Below are 18245 nucleotides of genomic sequence, written 5' to 3'. Positions count from 1 at the left end.
ATATATATATATATATATATATGTATATTATTTATTAATATTTTGTAATTTATATATTATTCATTAATACATTTTCACTTTTAATAACAAAAATAAAATTTTAATTATAAAATGTTTGTTATAATTACAAAAATTAAATTACCTTAGTGTCCAAAATAAATGTTCATAAATCAACTAATATAGTGTTACCCAAATATTATCATCAATGAAGATTTTTAAGCAAATCAAGATTATTAATAAATAATAAAGGTGAAAATAGCATTTCCCAATCCAACCACTCATTGAGCTTCATCATGCCACTAATTTCATATGCCCCACCAAATTCCCATTCATAATAAACAAACATTAAAACACGATCATCAAAAACATGGGACCAAAAAAATAATCACTCCACCAACCAATCCTCTTCACACAGACATAGCCCCAACTTTTTTTTAATATACATAGTTAAATTAATAAGGGAAAAAAATGAATAAAAATCACTGAATTATCATTGTTTTATTTGCAAGTCATTCTATCATTTAAAAAGAAAAACCAACCTCTCCAACCCTAATCCCTAATCGCAGCACCATGGTCACTCCTTCCGCACAATGGACCATCCAAACTCTCTACATGGTGGATTCATCTGCTGATCGACAACTCCAATGGCATCATCGTTCTTTAGCACATCCTCGAGAAGCTTCACCCACTCAACTCCATCGCATTGCCAAGCTCGGCCTCAGAAACCTCTCTATCATCCCCATCTCCGACATCAACCTCTGCTCCAGCCTCCTCATCAACCCTCTAGATCCCAACCCCTGATGACCCTAATCCTCCCAAATACTTGAATTTTTGTGATCTTGAAGAATGCCAAGTTGAAAAACAAGGTGAAAAATGCAGAGATAGCTTGTTGTTCTCTAATTTCCCTCATTTATTTATGGTGTTGTTGATCATTGACCTTCAATTTAGAAATCTAGGGTTCATTTGTTTTTTTTTTTTCCTTTTTGATTTTTGTGATTTTTTTTAGGTCTCACTGCCAGTTTGGAATTTGGCACCAGATTTTGAGTCGGAAGCTATTCTTAATTGGGAGTTTATTAAGGTATATATATATATATATATATATGTTCAATTTATTATCTAATGTTGAATGTGTTTGTTGCCTATGAAAATAAAACTTTTTTTTAAAAGATTTTGGAAGTGTTTCAAGCAATTTTGTGTTTTCCTTGTAGGCGTCATGCGTAGTGAAATAACTGATTAAACAAAGCAGGATGCTTGTTGTGATATAATGATTGAAAAATCAAGGTAGTGTTTCGGAATTCAGTGAGTGGTTGTTGCCCAACATTAGTCATCTCTCTATTATATGATTGTTAGTAGTTCGTAGTGTTATGCGTCACGAGGTTGTATTTTTTGCCTAGATGAAGCTTATGTTGCACTTTTTATTTAGATTGTAAATTTACCAAGCTTTGTTTTGTTGGTTGTTTTTGTAGGAGAAGCTATATCAATGGATCTTGAGACAACATAAGGAAGGATCGAGAGTATCAGTAGCTGATATAGTTGTCCATCTGCAGGTTTGTAGAATAATTGCTCTTTTATATTGAATTGTCTTATGGTCCCCATTATCAAACTCTCTTAATTGTATTTTGCATTTGTGTAAGTCGCCCTACCTATGTACTTATGATTTTGACCAAGCAAAGCTGAATCTTTCTCATTTTTGAGTGGGAAACACAATATACAGTACACATTTCATGCATGATCTGTTAGTTCTTAGGTCAACTTTCTCCATTGTTCACATTCTATTCCCCAACTTTTAGCTTTACCAAAAAATACATGTTAGGCATAAACACAACCCAAGAGATGATAACTTTTGAATTTAAAAATAGTAAAAATAAATTGAATTAGGGCCCTTATCTGAAAATTTTGGAAATAGCTTCAGCTAGCCTCTGTTGATTGAAGTAATTAGTTGCAATTTCATGTTCTTTTTGATGAAATATGAGAAAGATTTGAGATTTTATTAGGAACCTTATCTGAAAATTTTGGAAATAGCTTGAAGTAATATATAGAGTCCTGAATATTTTATATATTGGTTTGCCTTTATTGCCACTTAACAGGAAAATGGACATTCTTCTACATATACTTGGATTTTGAGCACAAGCTGGTGGGAAGATGCAGCTCCTATTAATCAAGATGTTGTTCTTTTTGTGGGATTCTTATGCACTTGCTTATTTGTAGGCTTTATTTATATTAATAGGTGATGATACTCTTAATATTCAATTGTCCCATGAAAGTTTATTAATGGATGTGTTGGATGTATTTTCTTTGCAGTAGTAATTAAATATAGATGCTGATTGTGACCTTTTGGAAGCCAAATTTGATGTTATTGAGTATTAGTCACACACAATTAGTTTTAATAGGCTCAAAGAGCTGCAATCCCTTTAGCATATTATTAGCCAACATCAAACATCAGACTGTGAATTTGTATGCTTGTACTTTCCTTTCCATTAGTTTCAATGCAGTTCAAAGTTATATAAAGAATTCATATGACTTCACCAGAGAAACTACTTTGAATTTTGAAAACTACATATATTTAACCTTCAGGAATTTTGATTTTATTGATTATTTGATTCCATTGTCAGGTTGCAGGTTTGGCACCTATCTCTCTCATGTGCTTTGTGTCATCTTCCATATTGGCCCGTCATTACAAATATACATGTATGTTCCAATTACTAGTCTATTTTGGATTACATTTTACAATAGAGAAGACTACACTACTGTCTCTTAAACTCTCAATGATGGTTATAGTTGCAGGTGCTCTCCTATTGGTTACCAGATTAACCAAACAACATATATAGTTCGGTCTTCATATTTCTGTATTACTTCATAGGTACTCGCATTGCCTTTTGCTATAATTTTAGAATTCAAACCAGCTAGTTATGTCATATGAATGAAATTAAATTGAGCTTGATCATACATTTGTTCATCTCTTTGTGAACCAGCTACTAGTTCCTTCATAGGAGATGAAGATTATGTGTTTTCCAAAGTGAATGCTTTTATTATATTGCATATGTTAGATCCCAGATCGCTCTTCGATCTTCTTTGGGAATTTTACTGCACTTGTAATTTCTAATTTTACCATTATATGCCTTTGAAGATTTTTATTTCATTACTTGCTAAAAAAATATACAATGATACCTTGCTTAGTTAGTTGAACCACAAGATTAACTAGAGATCATGAGAATGCTACTTTTAATTAGTTATGTTTACCATCTTTCTTGTTGCTACCTTGTAACACAACTTAGGGATGTGTTCACATATTTGCTTAGGTAGTTATAACAAAGAAGACTGTTTGCGATTATAATATGGTTGTCTCTATAGTGTATCATAACACATCAGATGCTATTTATATGAAATAATTGAACATCGTCCTCATTTATTAGTTTCTGAAAGCTGTCACCATGCTTAATTGGAACCAAAATTATATTATGCTTGAACCATACTTCACTATGGAAATATTTGTCAGGTTCATCGGTCCCATCGGGCTTTGTACCATGGATAATGAGAGAAATGCCACCTCAACTCATAGTTGAAAGACCGATGCAGTCTAGGTTTATCTATTTGTTCTTCTTCTGAGTTCCTAATATTGAGAGTGATCTCAATGGAGAACATGTTTATTATATATATATATATATATATATATATATATATTGTATTTGAGCCAAATTAGAAGTGACATGTTTGTACTCTAATTGCTAAAAACGTGTTCTCCACCATCACCACCGCTTCCTCTTCTCCTGCGGCCGTTCGCTTGGACCCACTCATTTGGTCACTATCACCATCTCTCTCTCTCCCTCTCTCTCTATATATACATATATATATCTTTAATATCTCTATTATGTGTTCCAGAAGATCCAAAGGAAAAAAGAAAGATTAGTAACACTATTAAATTTAAGAGTGTTGCTGATCATAAGTTAGAACAAGTGTCAATTATACACAGAAGAATGTTTGGTTAAAATTAATTAAAAATATTGTAGATTTATTTATTTATTTTATTGATAATGAGAATAAACTATACACAGAAGAAAATCAACCATGACTTATGGATTTAAAGTCATATGTAATTTATTATCATCTAATAATAAATGAACATGCATGATATAAACCAACCTGTAATAAATTAATTTAGTATTTTGGTTTTTATGAGTACATGCTACTTAATGCAATCATGGTGCTCTCTAAGCTTTTATGAGTAAAGGCTATATAATGCAATCAAGTTAGTACGATTATCTAAATAAATCTATTTTCTCATCTATAGGAGCAAGGTTCATTGAAGTCATCTTTTCTATTTCTTTGATGTGAGTGAAGATTTTGGAATTCATTTTCACAAAATCATCATTACTCAAAAAATGTAGGGAAACCATATTTGGTAAGTTGAAATTGCCTTCATTTTCTTGCATTTATTTATTTATGTATTTATTTATTTTATAAGTAAAGTAAATGCATACCCATAATAATCACAATATATAGGTTTATATGCTTTCAACATGCATGATGCCAAGAATAAAACAAATCTCATGTTAGCCCTACCTAATACTTTGACTATTATTCTAGATAAAAGGCAAAATTATCTTATTAAGATTTTTTGTCTATAAGTTATAATAGACTACTATTAAAATAACAAAAAAAAGTAGTAATGCTTGATTATAATTAAATTTAATTAGTCAATCAAGTAATTAAATTATGATTAGCATTAAAATAATTATATGTTTATGACTTTAAACTATTTTCAAATGGATTTTATTTTTATTTAAAGTTAAATAAGCCTTACCTTGGTGAAATTGTAACACAAATTTATCTCTTTATGTGAGAACAAATTGTTTACTTGGTAGCTTTGTTAGACTTGAAACATGAACAGAGATCGATCTTGGATGTATTGTCGTAACGATGGGGCATCATTTATCAATGATGAATTTATTAAGGGAGTTGAGGAATTTATTTCCTTTGCATATTCTCAAACTGCTATTGTAAGTGGGGCTTCTATAAAGTGTCCTTGTCGCCGCTGTGAAAATAGCATGTTTCAAATTGCCGATATGGTCCGTAAACACCTTTACTATAATGGTTTTTTGATTGGCTATACAACTTGGACTTCTCAAGGAGAGTATAAAATTGGACAATCCTTTAGATATGGAGATGAATATATTTACACAATGCCTCAAATAGGAGCCTGAAATCCATATGCTCAAATGATGATGGATTTCATTTTCCTAACTTTTAATATTCCTCCTTATCATGATACGGGCTCAAGTTTCATGAAAGAAGAACCAAACCCCAAGGCATCCACATTCTATTTTTTACTGAATGATGCAAACGAACCCTTATATGAAGGTTGTACTAAGTACTCAAAGCTATTAGCTTTATCACAACTATTAAATTTAAAATCTGATTTTAACATGAGTGAAGCATGTTTTGCTCATCTTATGATGATGATTAAGAATATGCTACCACAAGATTAATGCTTGCCTGATAACTTCTATAGAACAAAGCAGAAGATGAAAAGTCTAGGTATGAGCTATGAGAAGATAGATGTTTGTCAGAACAATTGCATGTTGTTTTACAAAGAGGCTGCTAAACTTGACCATTGTGCTATGTGTGGGCATCCACGGTATAAGATTAGACAGTTGGGGAAATCATAAAAGAGGAAACAAAAAGCAAATTCCTTGCAAGATTTTGACGCTATTTGCCACTTATACCGAGACTTCAGAGGCTTTACATGTCCGCAAGATTGCTGAAAACATGATATGGCATGCAACTAATAAAAGCACTGATGGAGTTCTTAGGCATCATAGTTGATGGGTAGGCATGGCAGCACTTTAATCAAATGTACCCATCTTTTGCACAAGAATCCCACAATGTGAGACTTGGGTTATGTGTAGATGGTTTTAGTCCTTTTGGACCTGCAGCAAAACCATATTCTATTTGGCCAGTAATGCTTGTTGTTTACAATTTACCACCTTGGATGTGCATGAATCAATCATATATATTTATTAATATGGTTATTCTAGGCAAAAAAATTCCAGCCCAATGTGGATGATGGAGATGATGGAAATAAATATGAAGATGATGAAGAAAATGATTTTCATTACTCTGATGATAATTAAGAGCTTTTAATATAGTACTTGTCAAGGACATATTTTTTATATCTAGACTTATCTATGGAAGTTTATACAATTTACTTTTTTTCATGAAAAAATGTTAATCTCTCCATTTATTTCATGCACAAAATTTATCTTGCCTATGAAAGGTTTTTTTTGTTCATTTTAAGTTTTTCACTAGTGTACTCACTCAATATATGTTTGCAATTTGTCTAAAGTAGTCACTAGCTTATAGGCTAAATGTATGTATTTTTGTTGTTCAAGAATATTGTTTAGTTTTTGTGTATGTATGTTTTGGCTATTATGGTAGTCACTAATGTATCATCAATATGAATATTATTTAATTTTTGTATTAATATGTAGCTAAAAATTTTCAATTTGAATTGATCTTAACAATTAATGTTTTTTTGCAATAGTGCTACAATGGTTAGACCCAAAGATCCCAAGACAAAAAATAAAAGTAAAGGTCAAGCAATTGAAACAAGCAACAATCATCCTACAAGGAATTCTGCATATCATCTACCTTTGAAATGTAACTTCCACTGTTCAGTCCACTATGGAACCAGTTAGATTGCATCTTCTATAGGTAATCCAGGCAATCAAACATCAACAAATAATGATCCACCACTTGAAGTGCCATCTAATTTGTCAATTGAACCAATAGTAAATGAGACATTGGAATTAGCTTCTAGTGGATTATCGACTGCAAGTGAAGATGTTTCAAGACAACGTCGAACAAAGGGTCCTAGTTTAGAAAGAATCGCTCCAGAAGATGCAAATGAAAAATGTACTTTGACAATTCTTGGAGATAGGTAATTTGAAGAAATTTTTGTATTTATCGTGATATATTCACAAGTGATTTTTTCTTTGAGTTTATTAACTATTTCTTTGTTTTTATATGTTTATTGTTTGATAGCTAACTATAACTTGTTACAGTGTTTTTGCAGAGAAAGGGGTGTCATCAACTATTGTTAAAATAATTAAAAACTATTTTATCAGGGTGTGGCCAACATGGAGAAAAATTCCAGATGATTTAAAAGAAGCTATGTGGAAGAAATTTGGGGTAACTATCAATTATGTTTATCTTATCTTAATTTGCCTTACTTCCGTAAACCTTAAATCTTATTTTTGTGGATGTGACTTCTAATTTTAATGCACAATATTAGGAATATTTTAATTGGCCCTTACAAGAGGAACCTAATGTACGAAGAGTATGGGAAAAGACATGTAAAGAGCAATTGAAGGATACATTGAATGGTGAAAGAACAAAAGCTATGAAAGAAGCTGGTGTCACTAATATTGTTGATATTAAGAAGTGTAAAGGAATGAAAAGGCATTGGATGCCAACTGAAATTTGGGATGCTTTGATTGATACAATTTGGAGTACAGAGAGTTGGCAAAACAAATCCAAGAAAGCATTGGCTAATCGTTTAACTGAAAAAGAAGGAAGTATCACGAAACACACTAGCGGTTCTCGTTCATTTCTTGCTACTCAAAAGCTAATGGTATATAACTTTTTCACTTCACTCATGTCATAGATTTAATTTTTCCAATTTGTTATACACACATTCACAATAATAAAATTATATGTATAGTCTAATTAAAACATTTCTTATGTAGGAAGAAGAGCTTCAACGACCAATACAATATCCAGAATTATTTGAGAGAACTCATAAACGGTCAAAAGGAAGTGGTGATTTTGTAGATAATAAATCCAAAGTTGTTAGTGTATGTTAATCATTAGTAATTCATTCCTTAAATTGTGAATTGTTACTTCATATTTTGGTAAACTTAAATCAATTAATGTTTTTTATGTTTTTCACTTGTTATAGGATAAATATCAATCTGTATTATCCGAAAAATATGGTGATAATACTTCTGATCATCCTGAGTTTGATCTAGAAGCAAGGACATCATCAATTGGAGGAAAGTTAGCTACACGCATGCATGTATATGGGTTTAGCACCATGGTCAATTCTAAAACATTATTTGATGTTACTTCTAGTGCAGCTGTATACACAACAAATTCAATTTCTGGTCCATCTACTAGTACTCCACATATGGATGTTTCTCTTAATGATGATAGAATTGTGAGTCTAGAGTAGAAGCTTGAATTATTGACTGATGATGTGAGTCAAGTGAAGAATGCTGTAGGTGACATAAGCAACTTAAAAAATCAATTTCAGATTAAGATGAGTTTCATGATCGAGAAATTTGGATCAAATATTCCTCCACCAACAAGTAAATGATTTTAGGTATGAATTTGATCTTACTCCTCTTAAGTTTTAGTGCTTTACTTATAAATTTCTACTTACAATTTAATTTGATGGATTTTAAAATTTCATGATTTTCATAGAGGAAGATATTGGGGCAAGAAGAGAGCAACAAAAAAAAACTCAAGGTAATTAAATGTACCTTCATATATTAATTTTACTTTGTTTTTTGTTCCACAATTGTATTTCTATAGCAATTTTTTTTTATGGATTTTAAATTTTTATGATTTTTAATAAAGGAAGACAATGGCCAAGAAGAGGGAACAAAGAAAATTAAGGTAATTCAATGTATGTTCATGATGAATTCTTGTTTCACTTTGTTTGTTGGTGACAATTGTATTAATGGATTAGAGAATTGTTGACGATGGATTTTTGGTTGTGATGGAATGTTGGACCATTTGTATGGATTATTTGTATTTTTGGTATGAATTGAATGTTGGATCATTTGTATAAATTAATTGTATTTTTGGTATGATTGAAATGATGGATTGTGGATACTTGATGAGATGATTTTTTATATATATCATTTGTATTATTCATATTTGTATGGGTAATTTTTTAATTTGTGCAATAAATTGTGTAGGTTGTGTGAAAAACAAATTTAGTAGCTAATAGCTATAATAATCAAAAACAAAGAATAGCGACGGATATTCCGTTGCAAAATAACAAATGATAATGGAAATTCCGTTGGAAATGGAAACATAGCATCGGAAATTCTGTTGCTAATACATATGTTGAAATTGTGTAAGGAAACAACAACCAAAATTCCATTGCTACAAAAACATAGCAACGGAAAAAAAGGAAATCCTGCTAATAAAAAAACAACAATCGAATTCCGTTGCTACAAGAAAAATAACAATGGGAAAAACTCCGCTGCTAATAAGAAAGACAACCACCAAAAATTACTTTGCTACAAAGGAAATAGCAACGGAATAAAAGAAATTCCATTGCTAATAAGAAAATAACAACCGAAATTACATTGCTACAAGAACAATTGCAACGGAAATATAATGGATTTTGTAGTTAATGAGGGCATAGCAACGAACTTTCATTAGAAATAAGATAATAGCGACGGACATTCCCTTGCTAAAATAAGAAAAAGAGTAATGCTATATAACGCGAAGCAGCCACACCAACCAGCCACACGAATGATGTGGCTAGTGACGTGGCTGCTTCACGTGGGTGCCTAATTTTTAATTTCTTTTTTTTAAAATAACCATGAAAAAGGGTTTAGGGTTAGGGTTATGTATGTGCCGCTGCTCTCCCTCCTCTTCCTTCTCTCTATCACTCTCTCATCTTCGTTCTCTTTTGCAACCCCAAACCCCAGCCGCCGATGTCCTTCTCTCCCGCATCGCTCTCCCGGCCCCCAGTTTCCCTCTCTCCCGCATCACTCTCCCGGAAGCCGATTTCCCTCTCTCCCACATCGCTCTCCTAGCGGCGGTTTCTCCTCCCGCATCGCCTCCGCCTGGGCGGTCTCCTTCTCCCAGCATCGCTCTCCCTCGGGCTGCCCTCTTTCCCGGGTTTTCTTTCTCTTGTGGCATGAGTCCCCAACTGACCCACATGAACTAGTCCGAGCACCCTCGCTCCAGCCCCACTCCCGACAGCGCCACGCGCCATTTCCCTCTCTCATACATCGCGTGGCTGGTTCTCTGAAATTCTTGGAAAAAAAGCCCGGCTCACCTTAAAACCAGCTACAGAGGCAATGATGCCCTAAAAATTTCTCTCCTGCCCTTTTCTCTCTACAACGATGGTATAGTAGCTTGGATGGCCTAATAGGCAACCGCTACTGTTATTGTTGTAGAGGGAGGAGGAAGAATGGGAGAAAATCATTATTGTTGAATCTGAGCCTCTGTTTTGATTCTATTGCTTGATATTTTATTATTGTCGATGTGGCTGGTTCGTGTGGTTGCTTCGCTCTATATAGCATTACTCTTACCATTTTGTGGCTATGATGATTTGCCCTATGAAAGAGAATAAAGATTGGGTGGCGTGGCAACTTTAGTTGCAGCCCTTGATTCATGTTTATCCATGCGAAAGAATAAAGGAGCAATGTTTATCCATGCAAAAGAATAGAGGGGCAAGATTTGAGCCTTTGTTGAAATATGAATTCAATTTCTGAATTTTTTTTGCAATGTAAATGTACTTGCAGGTATATTTCATTACTTCTAATTGCTTTTGTATTTTGGTGTCCATTATGTGGTGTTTTCTGAGACAATACTTCTTTGGCTTCACCAATTTCCACATGTCTCTAAATGGCTGCAGTTTACGTGAAGTATTTCATTCCAGAAATTTTTGCTTATGGATACCTGCAGTGTGGTTTGAGGTTTCTCCAGCCACAGTCAATGGTTTGAGGTTTCTGCACTAATGGTTTGGTTAGTATCAAATTTTTTCTTTTTCTTTTTCTAATTGAATCATATCCACAGTTTGAGGTTTCTAATGGTTTGAGGTTTCTATAGGTTTCTCAATCTAATGGTTTGAGGTTTGTACAGGTTTCTGCACAGTCAATGTACTATTTTATTGCTCATTTGTTGCAGAGAAATGCTTTTAATTACTAGGAAGTTCTTAGCCATGGTCTCAGATTAATTTAGGCACACTTGGTGATGACCTTCTTTGTGTGCTATTATTGTTTAGTAAAACTTAAATTTAATAGTGTCTGTTGTACATTGCATTATGTATTATACACTGTACCCAGCATTATAAATGGTAGTATTTCTTCATATCCTTGTTAACCTGTGTGGCATTACACCTTATTAATAAGTGATAAAGTTTAACGGATTTGATTTGTATGTGTTAAGCTTTGCACAAGCATATGTATTGTGGTAGTTGACCGGATTGCTTATAGTAATAAAATTTATAGTATCGAGATAAATTACTTGAGACCATGTAATGTTGAGCAGGGTTACACGAGTACAGTGGTGTTAACTATATCTTCTATGCTTGTTCTTACTGTCCTTTATAAAATTCTATGGACCATTGATGAAAAATCATTCCCATTTTCTTGGTTAGGAAGGAGTGATGAGAAGGCGGATGGTGACAGTGCAGGATCTAATCGAGGAGTTTAAGGTCTGGACTGTCTATTGGGTCATCTGCATCTTTGCCATCTCTTACTTCTTGTCCTGTGAGTTGTTGTTACCTGTAAAATTAGTTTGATTTGTTATCCAGGTTTTGCTAGTGATTTCCGTTTGCATTATGTTTCTGTGGATTGATTTGGATCATCAGAGTTTTAATTATGGGAATTGAGGTGAAAATTTGTTTTTTTTTCAACTTGTTTAGGAATTTGGTCTTTATTTTAGGTTTAAAATAGTAGAATATGACTAATAGTGCAAGTCAATCTGGTGATCATACTGGTTATATGTTTTACATTTGATGTGTTTTCTCCATGGGGATCACATTTTTCATTTCAGAAATTGATCATGAGTGTTGTTTGTTCAGGTTGGTGTTCTCATTGGTAAATCTGGTGAAACAATCAAGAATTTGCAAATCAACTCTGGGGCAAAGATTCAAATCACAAGGGATGCTGATGCTGATCCACGTTCTACAACTCGACCTGTGCTCTAGAATTGTAATTTTGTTTTTTGACTGGTTGTTTGAAAATTATAGACACCAATCTCTTACCATTTGTAATTTCTGGGATAACAATCATATAAATCACATACATTAAATTCCTAAGTTGTTTATCAAGATTGCAGCTTAGATTATCTCAACATCCTAAACACCAACCATCAATTAAGCACATCAAAATACCTAACCAGTTAATGTCAAACATGTTTTATAAACCACAATCATTGCCTTGCCAAACAAAGGCATGCTTTTACATGGAAGAAAAGAGTAACATATGCAATTGATAATATATGATACTTCAATGAGTTGCCATGATAAACAAACAACAAAAACAAGTGAGCTCATTAACAAATTCTGCATAGAATGGTAGTGATTCCTTGACATAAGCATTCTTCAAGTAAAGCAACTGCATGTATAGAAAAATCATATCAATAACAGCCAGCAAGGTAAGAATAATATAAAATTAGAAAACAAATCAAGATGTCCTTCACCTTTGTTGTACACAAACTTGGGTCTACATGCACATCACCAAGATCCGCAACTGCAACATTTGAAAATTGTAAGTATAAATCTAATATAAAAAGTACAAGAGTACGACCCAGAAATACAAAGTGCAATTCACCTTGATCAGAAATCATTGCAATGGCTTGCAAAACCTAAAGAAGAACTATGATGCATGTCCAAATTGATCGATATAGAATTTGAATTCACCTAAGAAAAGAGATTATAGTCCAACAAATCAACATTTGAAATTAAATGATTGAAATTCTTAATTTGGACATTAGTGACAATTACAAAAGGATTACCGCGCTCTCTTCTGTGCAATGATCATCTTGTGTAAATTTTTGAGCTGATGCATCTCCCTTTGTTTGTGCCTTCTGCCAATAATAACATGGATGTTATACACTCAAAAAAAAAAATTCATCGAAAAAAATGAGAGCAAATAATGAATATTATACTACATAAAAATACCTTTTTTCTTGTTTTTGATTATTATTTCTTCAACTTTTGACTTCTTCCTTTTTGATGGTGGACGACCCTTACTCCGCACCTTCAAAGGAGTGAGAAAGTTTTGGTGTGGCACAATAGTCGCCTCCGACAACATAGGTGTAAACTTTTCCTTACAAGTTGTGTTGTCCATCAACTTCTCAATTGCCTCATCTACATAATTCATCAACAAGTTGTACTTGTCATTTGACTCTGCTCCAAGTTCTGCGGCTTTAGTAAAATAAGAGCACAATTTATTGTACCGTAGTTTCTCCTCACTGGTTTGTGGATCATCATAATAGTTTTGTACATATGTATGCATGCGTTTGATGTCCTTCCTCCATCGTGGTAAAATATACCTAGACGGAATGTCTTTCACATTCTTCTTAATAAGCACCTTGCAAATGTGCCTACAAATAATCCCCTTGAACTCAAACAACTGACACGAGCATTTAATGTCAAATTCTTCCTCGTTAGTGTAAACATTGTATACCACTTGCTTTATAAATGCACCTTCTTTCCCTCTGACAACGTCGGACACTTGAAATGTGTAGACTGCCCCATGTGAACTAGTGAGAGTAAGATTGCAATATATCATGCCTCGCAACTCATCTTGAAACAATTTAAAAATTTCATTTGTGTATGCATCTTGTAGTTGCTTCTCAAAATAGTAATCAGTGATCAACGGAAAACATGAGTTAAATGAAGCAAAATTAGCTTTGTTCTCCTTCTCAATCTTGCTTTTCAAGGCATTATCATATTGCTCAACAAACTGCTTCAATGAAGTCGTCGGACCAACATACCCATCGAAAAATGCATTGACGCTTTCATTTCTTTGAGTGGTGGACATTCCAACCCAAAATAAGCCTTTAACTTATGCAGGAGCCCAAAAATCACAAATCTTGAATAAAGAATTCAGCCATTCATCATTCTCAATGTTATAGTCCACCATCATCTTAAAGTATGTGTCTTCAAACTCTTGAATATCCAATGCTTCATACGTGATGCGTTTCAAAATCTTCTTGATTGCTTTGTATTCATTTAAACCTCTAAGCTTCTCGGGGACCTTCTTCATGATATGCCAAAGGCAAAGGTGGTGATGGGAATTTGGAAAAACCAATCTAACTGCACCCTGAATAGCCATACACTAATCTGTAATAATACATTTAGGAGCCTTGCCTGACATACACTCCAGTCAAGTTTTAAAGAGCCAAATATATGTTTCTGTATCTTTCTTCGACAATAAGCCACACCCAAACAATACCGTCTGTCCATGATGATTTACACCAACAAACGGAGCAAATGGCATGTCATACTTATTCGTCAAGTATGTTGTATCAAAGGAAATTACATCACCAAATGCTTCATAAGCCACTATAAACCTCGCATCCGCCCAGATAATATTTCTCAAATGACCTTCTTCATCCATGTCAATCAAATGGAAAAATTTTGTAATTCTTTGTTGCATGTGGGAGAAATATTTTTCAAGTGCCACGGCATCTCCAACGCCAAGCCTAAATTGCCTTGTTTTCGCAATATAATTCCTACAATCTTTCTCAGTGTATGTTAAATTTTCATAACCCCCACTTTCAACCGCTAGGGAATGAAAATTTTTTCTTAAGCTTATCCCTGCTTGGCCGTTCAATTCAAGCCTTCTTTTCACATATGCATCAATTTTTTTTATTGCACTTTTGGAAACGAGCTTTTTGTGGGCTAAGTGCATGATTGTGCTCCAAATTAACAGTAGAAATGGTAAATCGCCCATCATTGCCAACAATGACATTCTTCATCGCCGGACAATTTACTTTGGTGGATAGTCTTGGGTTGAAGGAGTTTTTTGAAGTAGATATTTGTTTGCCACCTCTTGCGCATGCTAGCGTGTAATATTTCAATTTTCCATAATCATCTAATCTTGTGCTTTTTTTGGTGATGCCAAACCCTTCACGCCGCGCATATTGGACATACAAGTTATAAACTTCTTCTTCAGAATCAAGCATCATACCGGCCCCGGGCACAATATTTTCAACTAAATCCAAATCTACCGGTTTTTCTTTGGCATGTTCTTCATAACTTGAACATCCAACTTCTACATTATCTTTTCATTGCTTAGAACACCCAAGTGCCACTTCTTCCATGTTCTTGCTTTAGACACAAATTAGACAAATGTTTAGAACACATGAAACAAATCTTTAAATATATGTCTAAACATCCAACTTCTACATTATCATTCATACAAATACAGAACCTCTCCTCCAATTTACTCTACATAAATGTCCAATCCTCACTAATCTGACCAATATCCATCTTAAGCAAAATTAATAAAAATAAATCCAAATCACAACAACAAATTTCTATAGTCTTTCATAAATATCCATCTCAATTAACTCAAGAGTTAAACTGTTACTCTAACCGTAAACTTAAATAATGAAAACTACAAATAAAAAAATATGGAAAATAACATATTTGTGTATTTCAACCTAGTTTAAGGACTACAATTCATGCAAAATTAACACAGAGTCTCATTCTGAAGGAAAAAATTCAAGGACTACAATTCATGTAGAATTAATTGGTTCTATCAACTAGACCACAAAAATATCTATTTATAATCTTTCATAAATATCCATCTCAATTAACAAAGAAAAAATGTAAAAAAAACCATACATTTCTGGGATTCTCATAGCGGGGGTGTCACGGCCGGGAACGCGGGTGCGGGTGCTGGACAGAAGGATAACCGCTGGGGACTCGTGCCACAAGAGAAAGGGTAGAGGCACCGGGAGCGGGGCTTTAGGAGACAGTAAAGCGGCGTCGGGAGCAGCGTCTAGTGGTGGCTAGAGTGAGGATGCTGGACTGGTTCTTGTGGCTGTCGGGGACTCATGCCACAAGTGAGAGGAAAGTGGTGGCCGAGAGAGCAATGTAGGAGAGAGGGAAACGGAGCCGGGAGCAGCGTCGGGAGCGGGCTGAAGCGAGGGTAGCTAGACTGGTTCGTATGGGTCAGTCTGGGGACCTGCGGTCATGGGAGAGAGAAAACCGGTGGCCGAGAGAGCGATGCCGAAAAGAGGGAAATCGGCGGCTGGGAGAGCGATGCAAGAGAGAGGGAAATCTGAGGCCGGAGTTTGGGGTTACAGGAGAGAGGAAAATCTATTGCTGGAGTTTGGGGTTGCAAGAGAGAAAAATCGGCGGCCGGAGTTTGGGTTTGCAGGAGAGAATGAAGACAAGAGAGAGAGAGAGAGAGAGAGAGAGAGAGAAGCTGACTCAATCCTCTTTTTGAGTTTCATGGTTATTAAAAAAAATTAAAAATTAGGCACCCACGTGAAGCAGCCACATCACCAGCCACATCATTTGTGTGGCTGGTTGGTGTGGCTGCTTCGCGTTATATAGCATTACTCTAAGAAAAATATTGTTACTAAACTAAAACTTTCAGTAGCTATAACAATAATAGTAACAGAATAGTCCGTTGCTAGCCAACACTAGCGACGGAAATATAGCAATGGAAGTTTCGTGAACCATAAAAGATTGAATATTTTATTATATTAACGATGGAGTTCTTGTGTTTGGCAACGGAAGCGTCCGTCAGAACAACATAAGAAATAACGACGAAATTTTATCATACCAACGGAATTTGAATAGCGACTTGGGAATAGCCGTCGGAATGATTCCGTTGCTAATTCCATTGCTAAATATTTATAGCAATGGAAATGCAGTATTTAGCAACGAAAAAATCTGTTGCCTATTCCTGTATTTCTTGTAGTGTTTTGGCGGAGTAGTGCAGTAGTTACTATAGCAAAGCACTGTAGCAGTTACTGTTCACAGACCTCAGAAAATCATTTTTCTGGAGATTCACACGGGCGTGTGGAAATTCCACAGGCCCGTGTGGATGCCCGATTCCAACCCTATTTAAGTCGCTATTTCAGCCAATTTAAAGAATCTTGTGCCCATCTTTTTCTCATCTTTGGAGGTGCTCACGGCTAGAGTATAGAGAGGCTTTGGTAAGGTTTTTGTAGTGGTTATATGGCCTTCAACATGTTAGAGAGGCTTCTCACCACGTTCCTTCATAAGAGAGTTATTGGGGGAGCTTTCATCTGCATCCATTCGGTTAGGTGTGCCCTAGGCTTGACGAGGGAACCCTTGGAGAAGATGAGGCTACTCCATAAGACCATCGATATGGACTACAAGGGGGTTTTACTTATGGATTGCATGTTTTTATTTTCGATTTTATTATTGATTGTATCTTGCTCCATGGAGAGCTAAACCACTAGTAGGTTCTTCGACTTGTAAACCCTAGGATAATTTTGTTTCATTGACCTTTTATTATGTTTTCTTTAATTAATGTTCTAATTGAGTTTTAATCATGAATGCTTGTTGAAGTGATTTTCCTTTAGAGTGACACTAGGGTTGAGAATCCATCTTGGTAATCCTTGTGGATGAGTGACACACTATGAGGGTTAGACAAAGCTAGATTGTAGAGGGTTGAGAGGGTGAGTTGAGTGTGATTTATCCTACCTCCGTGTTCCAAGAGTTCTTTGCAGCCATAATAGAGTGAAGTGCTAAGAGAGGAACTCCACTGGGGCTTAGTTGCGTAAGCGACAGAGTGAAGCGCTGCAGTAATCCTTAGTGCTGGGCCTTAATTGAGACCAGAGGTCTTTCGCCTGGACCAAAGGGTTAGATCTAGATTAGGAAATAGGGTATATCACTTGGAGTCCCTATAGCTTTAAGCAGCCTTTCATAGTGTGAGGTGTTGAGATTAAGCGATTTCTCCATCAGGGCATAGTATAGGGTTAGTCAAAGTCAACCTTAGGTTTGGGACCGTGTGTTTAAGGATTTGCACGACTCATTAGACATCAGTTGGGAGACATAATGGTTGGTCTTACACTTGAAGCAATAGTCCTAGGATGAGCAATGTCCAGGTGCCCCACTTTCTATTGATTGCTTTCCTTCTCATTTTATTGCGCCTCTCTTTCTTATTTTCTTTATTTCTTTTCTTTTCACATTGATATTGTTCGCACCACTATTGGTCCATCTTCACCATAGTTAAATAGTAATTCTTGTGTTTCTACTTTACAAGGTCCCCTTGCGTATATCCTTCAAGTGCACGGGTTTTTTGAAATAATAATCTCGGATGAGCGGGTATCGTATCCACAGGGAGTAGGGAATAAAAACACTTAATTCGCTTCTTAGCTATGTAAAAGATAAATAGTGATATATGTGACAATGATTCAATTCTCAAAACTAAAAACAACAAGTAAGAGAGCACAAGTAAAGGAGAAGGTAAGGCAATCGATAAAGATCGGGTACCCGGATA

General features: G+C 34.8%; 1 protein-coding gene and 1 long non-coding RNA gene across 4 annotated transcripts; both read left to right on the top strand.

Annotated features, from left to right (window-relative positions):
• The first annotated feature begins 828 nt into the window (after nucleotides 1-828).
• Nucleotides 829-2651, top strand: LOC120268783. Of its 2 annotated transcripts, none has more exons than XR_005539021.1 (5): nucleotides 829-866; nucleotides 1007-1078; nucleotides 1209-1281; nucleotides 1467-1547; nucleotides 2613-2651. It is a non-coding gene; the product is annotated as an uncharacterized LOC120268783 (long non-coding RNA). The 2 variants fall into 2 exon arrangements; XR_005539022.1 differs by lacking the exon at nucleotides 2613-2651 and adding an exon at nucleotides 2088-2605.
• Nucleotides 2652-7386: 4735 nt separating this feature from the next.
• Nucleotides 7387-8792, top strand: LOC120269426. Of its 2 annotated transcripts, none has more exons than XM_039276758.1 (5): nucleotides 7387-7630; nucleotides 7746-7853; nucleotides 7958-8380; nucleotides 8482-8526; nucleotides 8642-8792. In XM_039276758.1, exons 1-3 carry the CDS (start codon nucleotides 7400-7402, stop codon nucleotides 8228-8230), a joined length of 612 nt encoding a protein of 203 aa, XP_039132692.1. In that variant the 5' UTR covers nucleotides 7387-7399; the 3' UTR covers nucleotides 8231-8380; nucleotides 8482-8526; nucleotides 8642-8792. The 2 variants fall into 2 exon arrangements, with proteins under 2 accessions (XP_039132692.1, XP_039132693.1); XM_039276759.1 differs by having other exon boundaries at nucleotides 8638-8792.
• Nucleotides 8793-18245: the final 9453 nt, after the last annotated feature.

The sequence above is a fragment of the Dioscorea cayenensis genome, chromosome 9, assembly GCF_009730915.1.
Source record: "Dioscorea cayenensis subsp. rotundata cultivar TDr96_F1 chromosome 9, TDr96_F1_v2_PseudoChromosome.rev07_lg8_w22 25.fasta, whole genome shotgun sequence".
Lineage (NCBI taxonomy): Eukaryota > Viridiplantae > Streptophyta > Magnoliopsida > Dioscoreales > Dioscoreaceae > Dioscorea > Dioscorea cayenensis.
The sequence above is the reverse complement of the archived record's forward strand: the minus strand, read 5'-3'. Positions and strand labels throughout refer to the sequence as shown.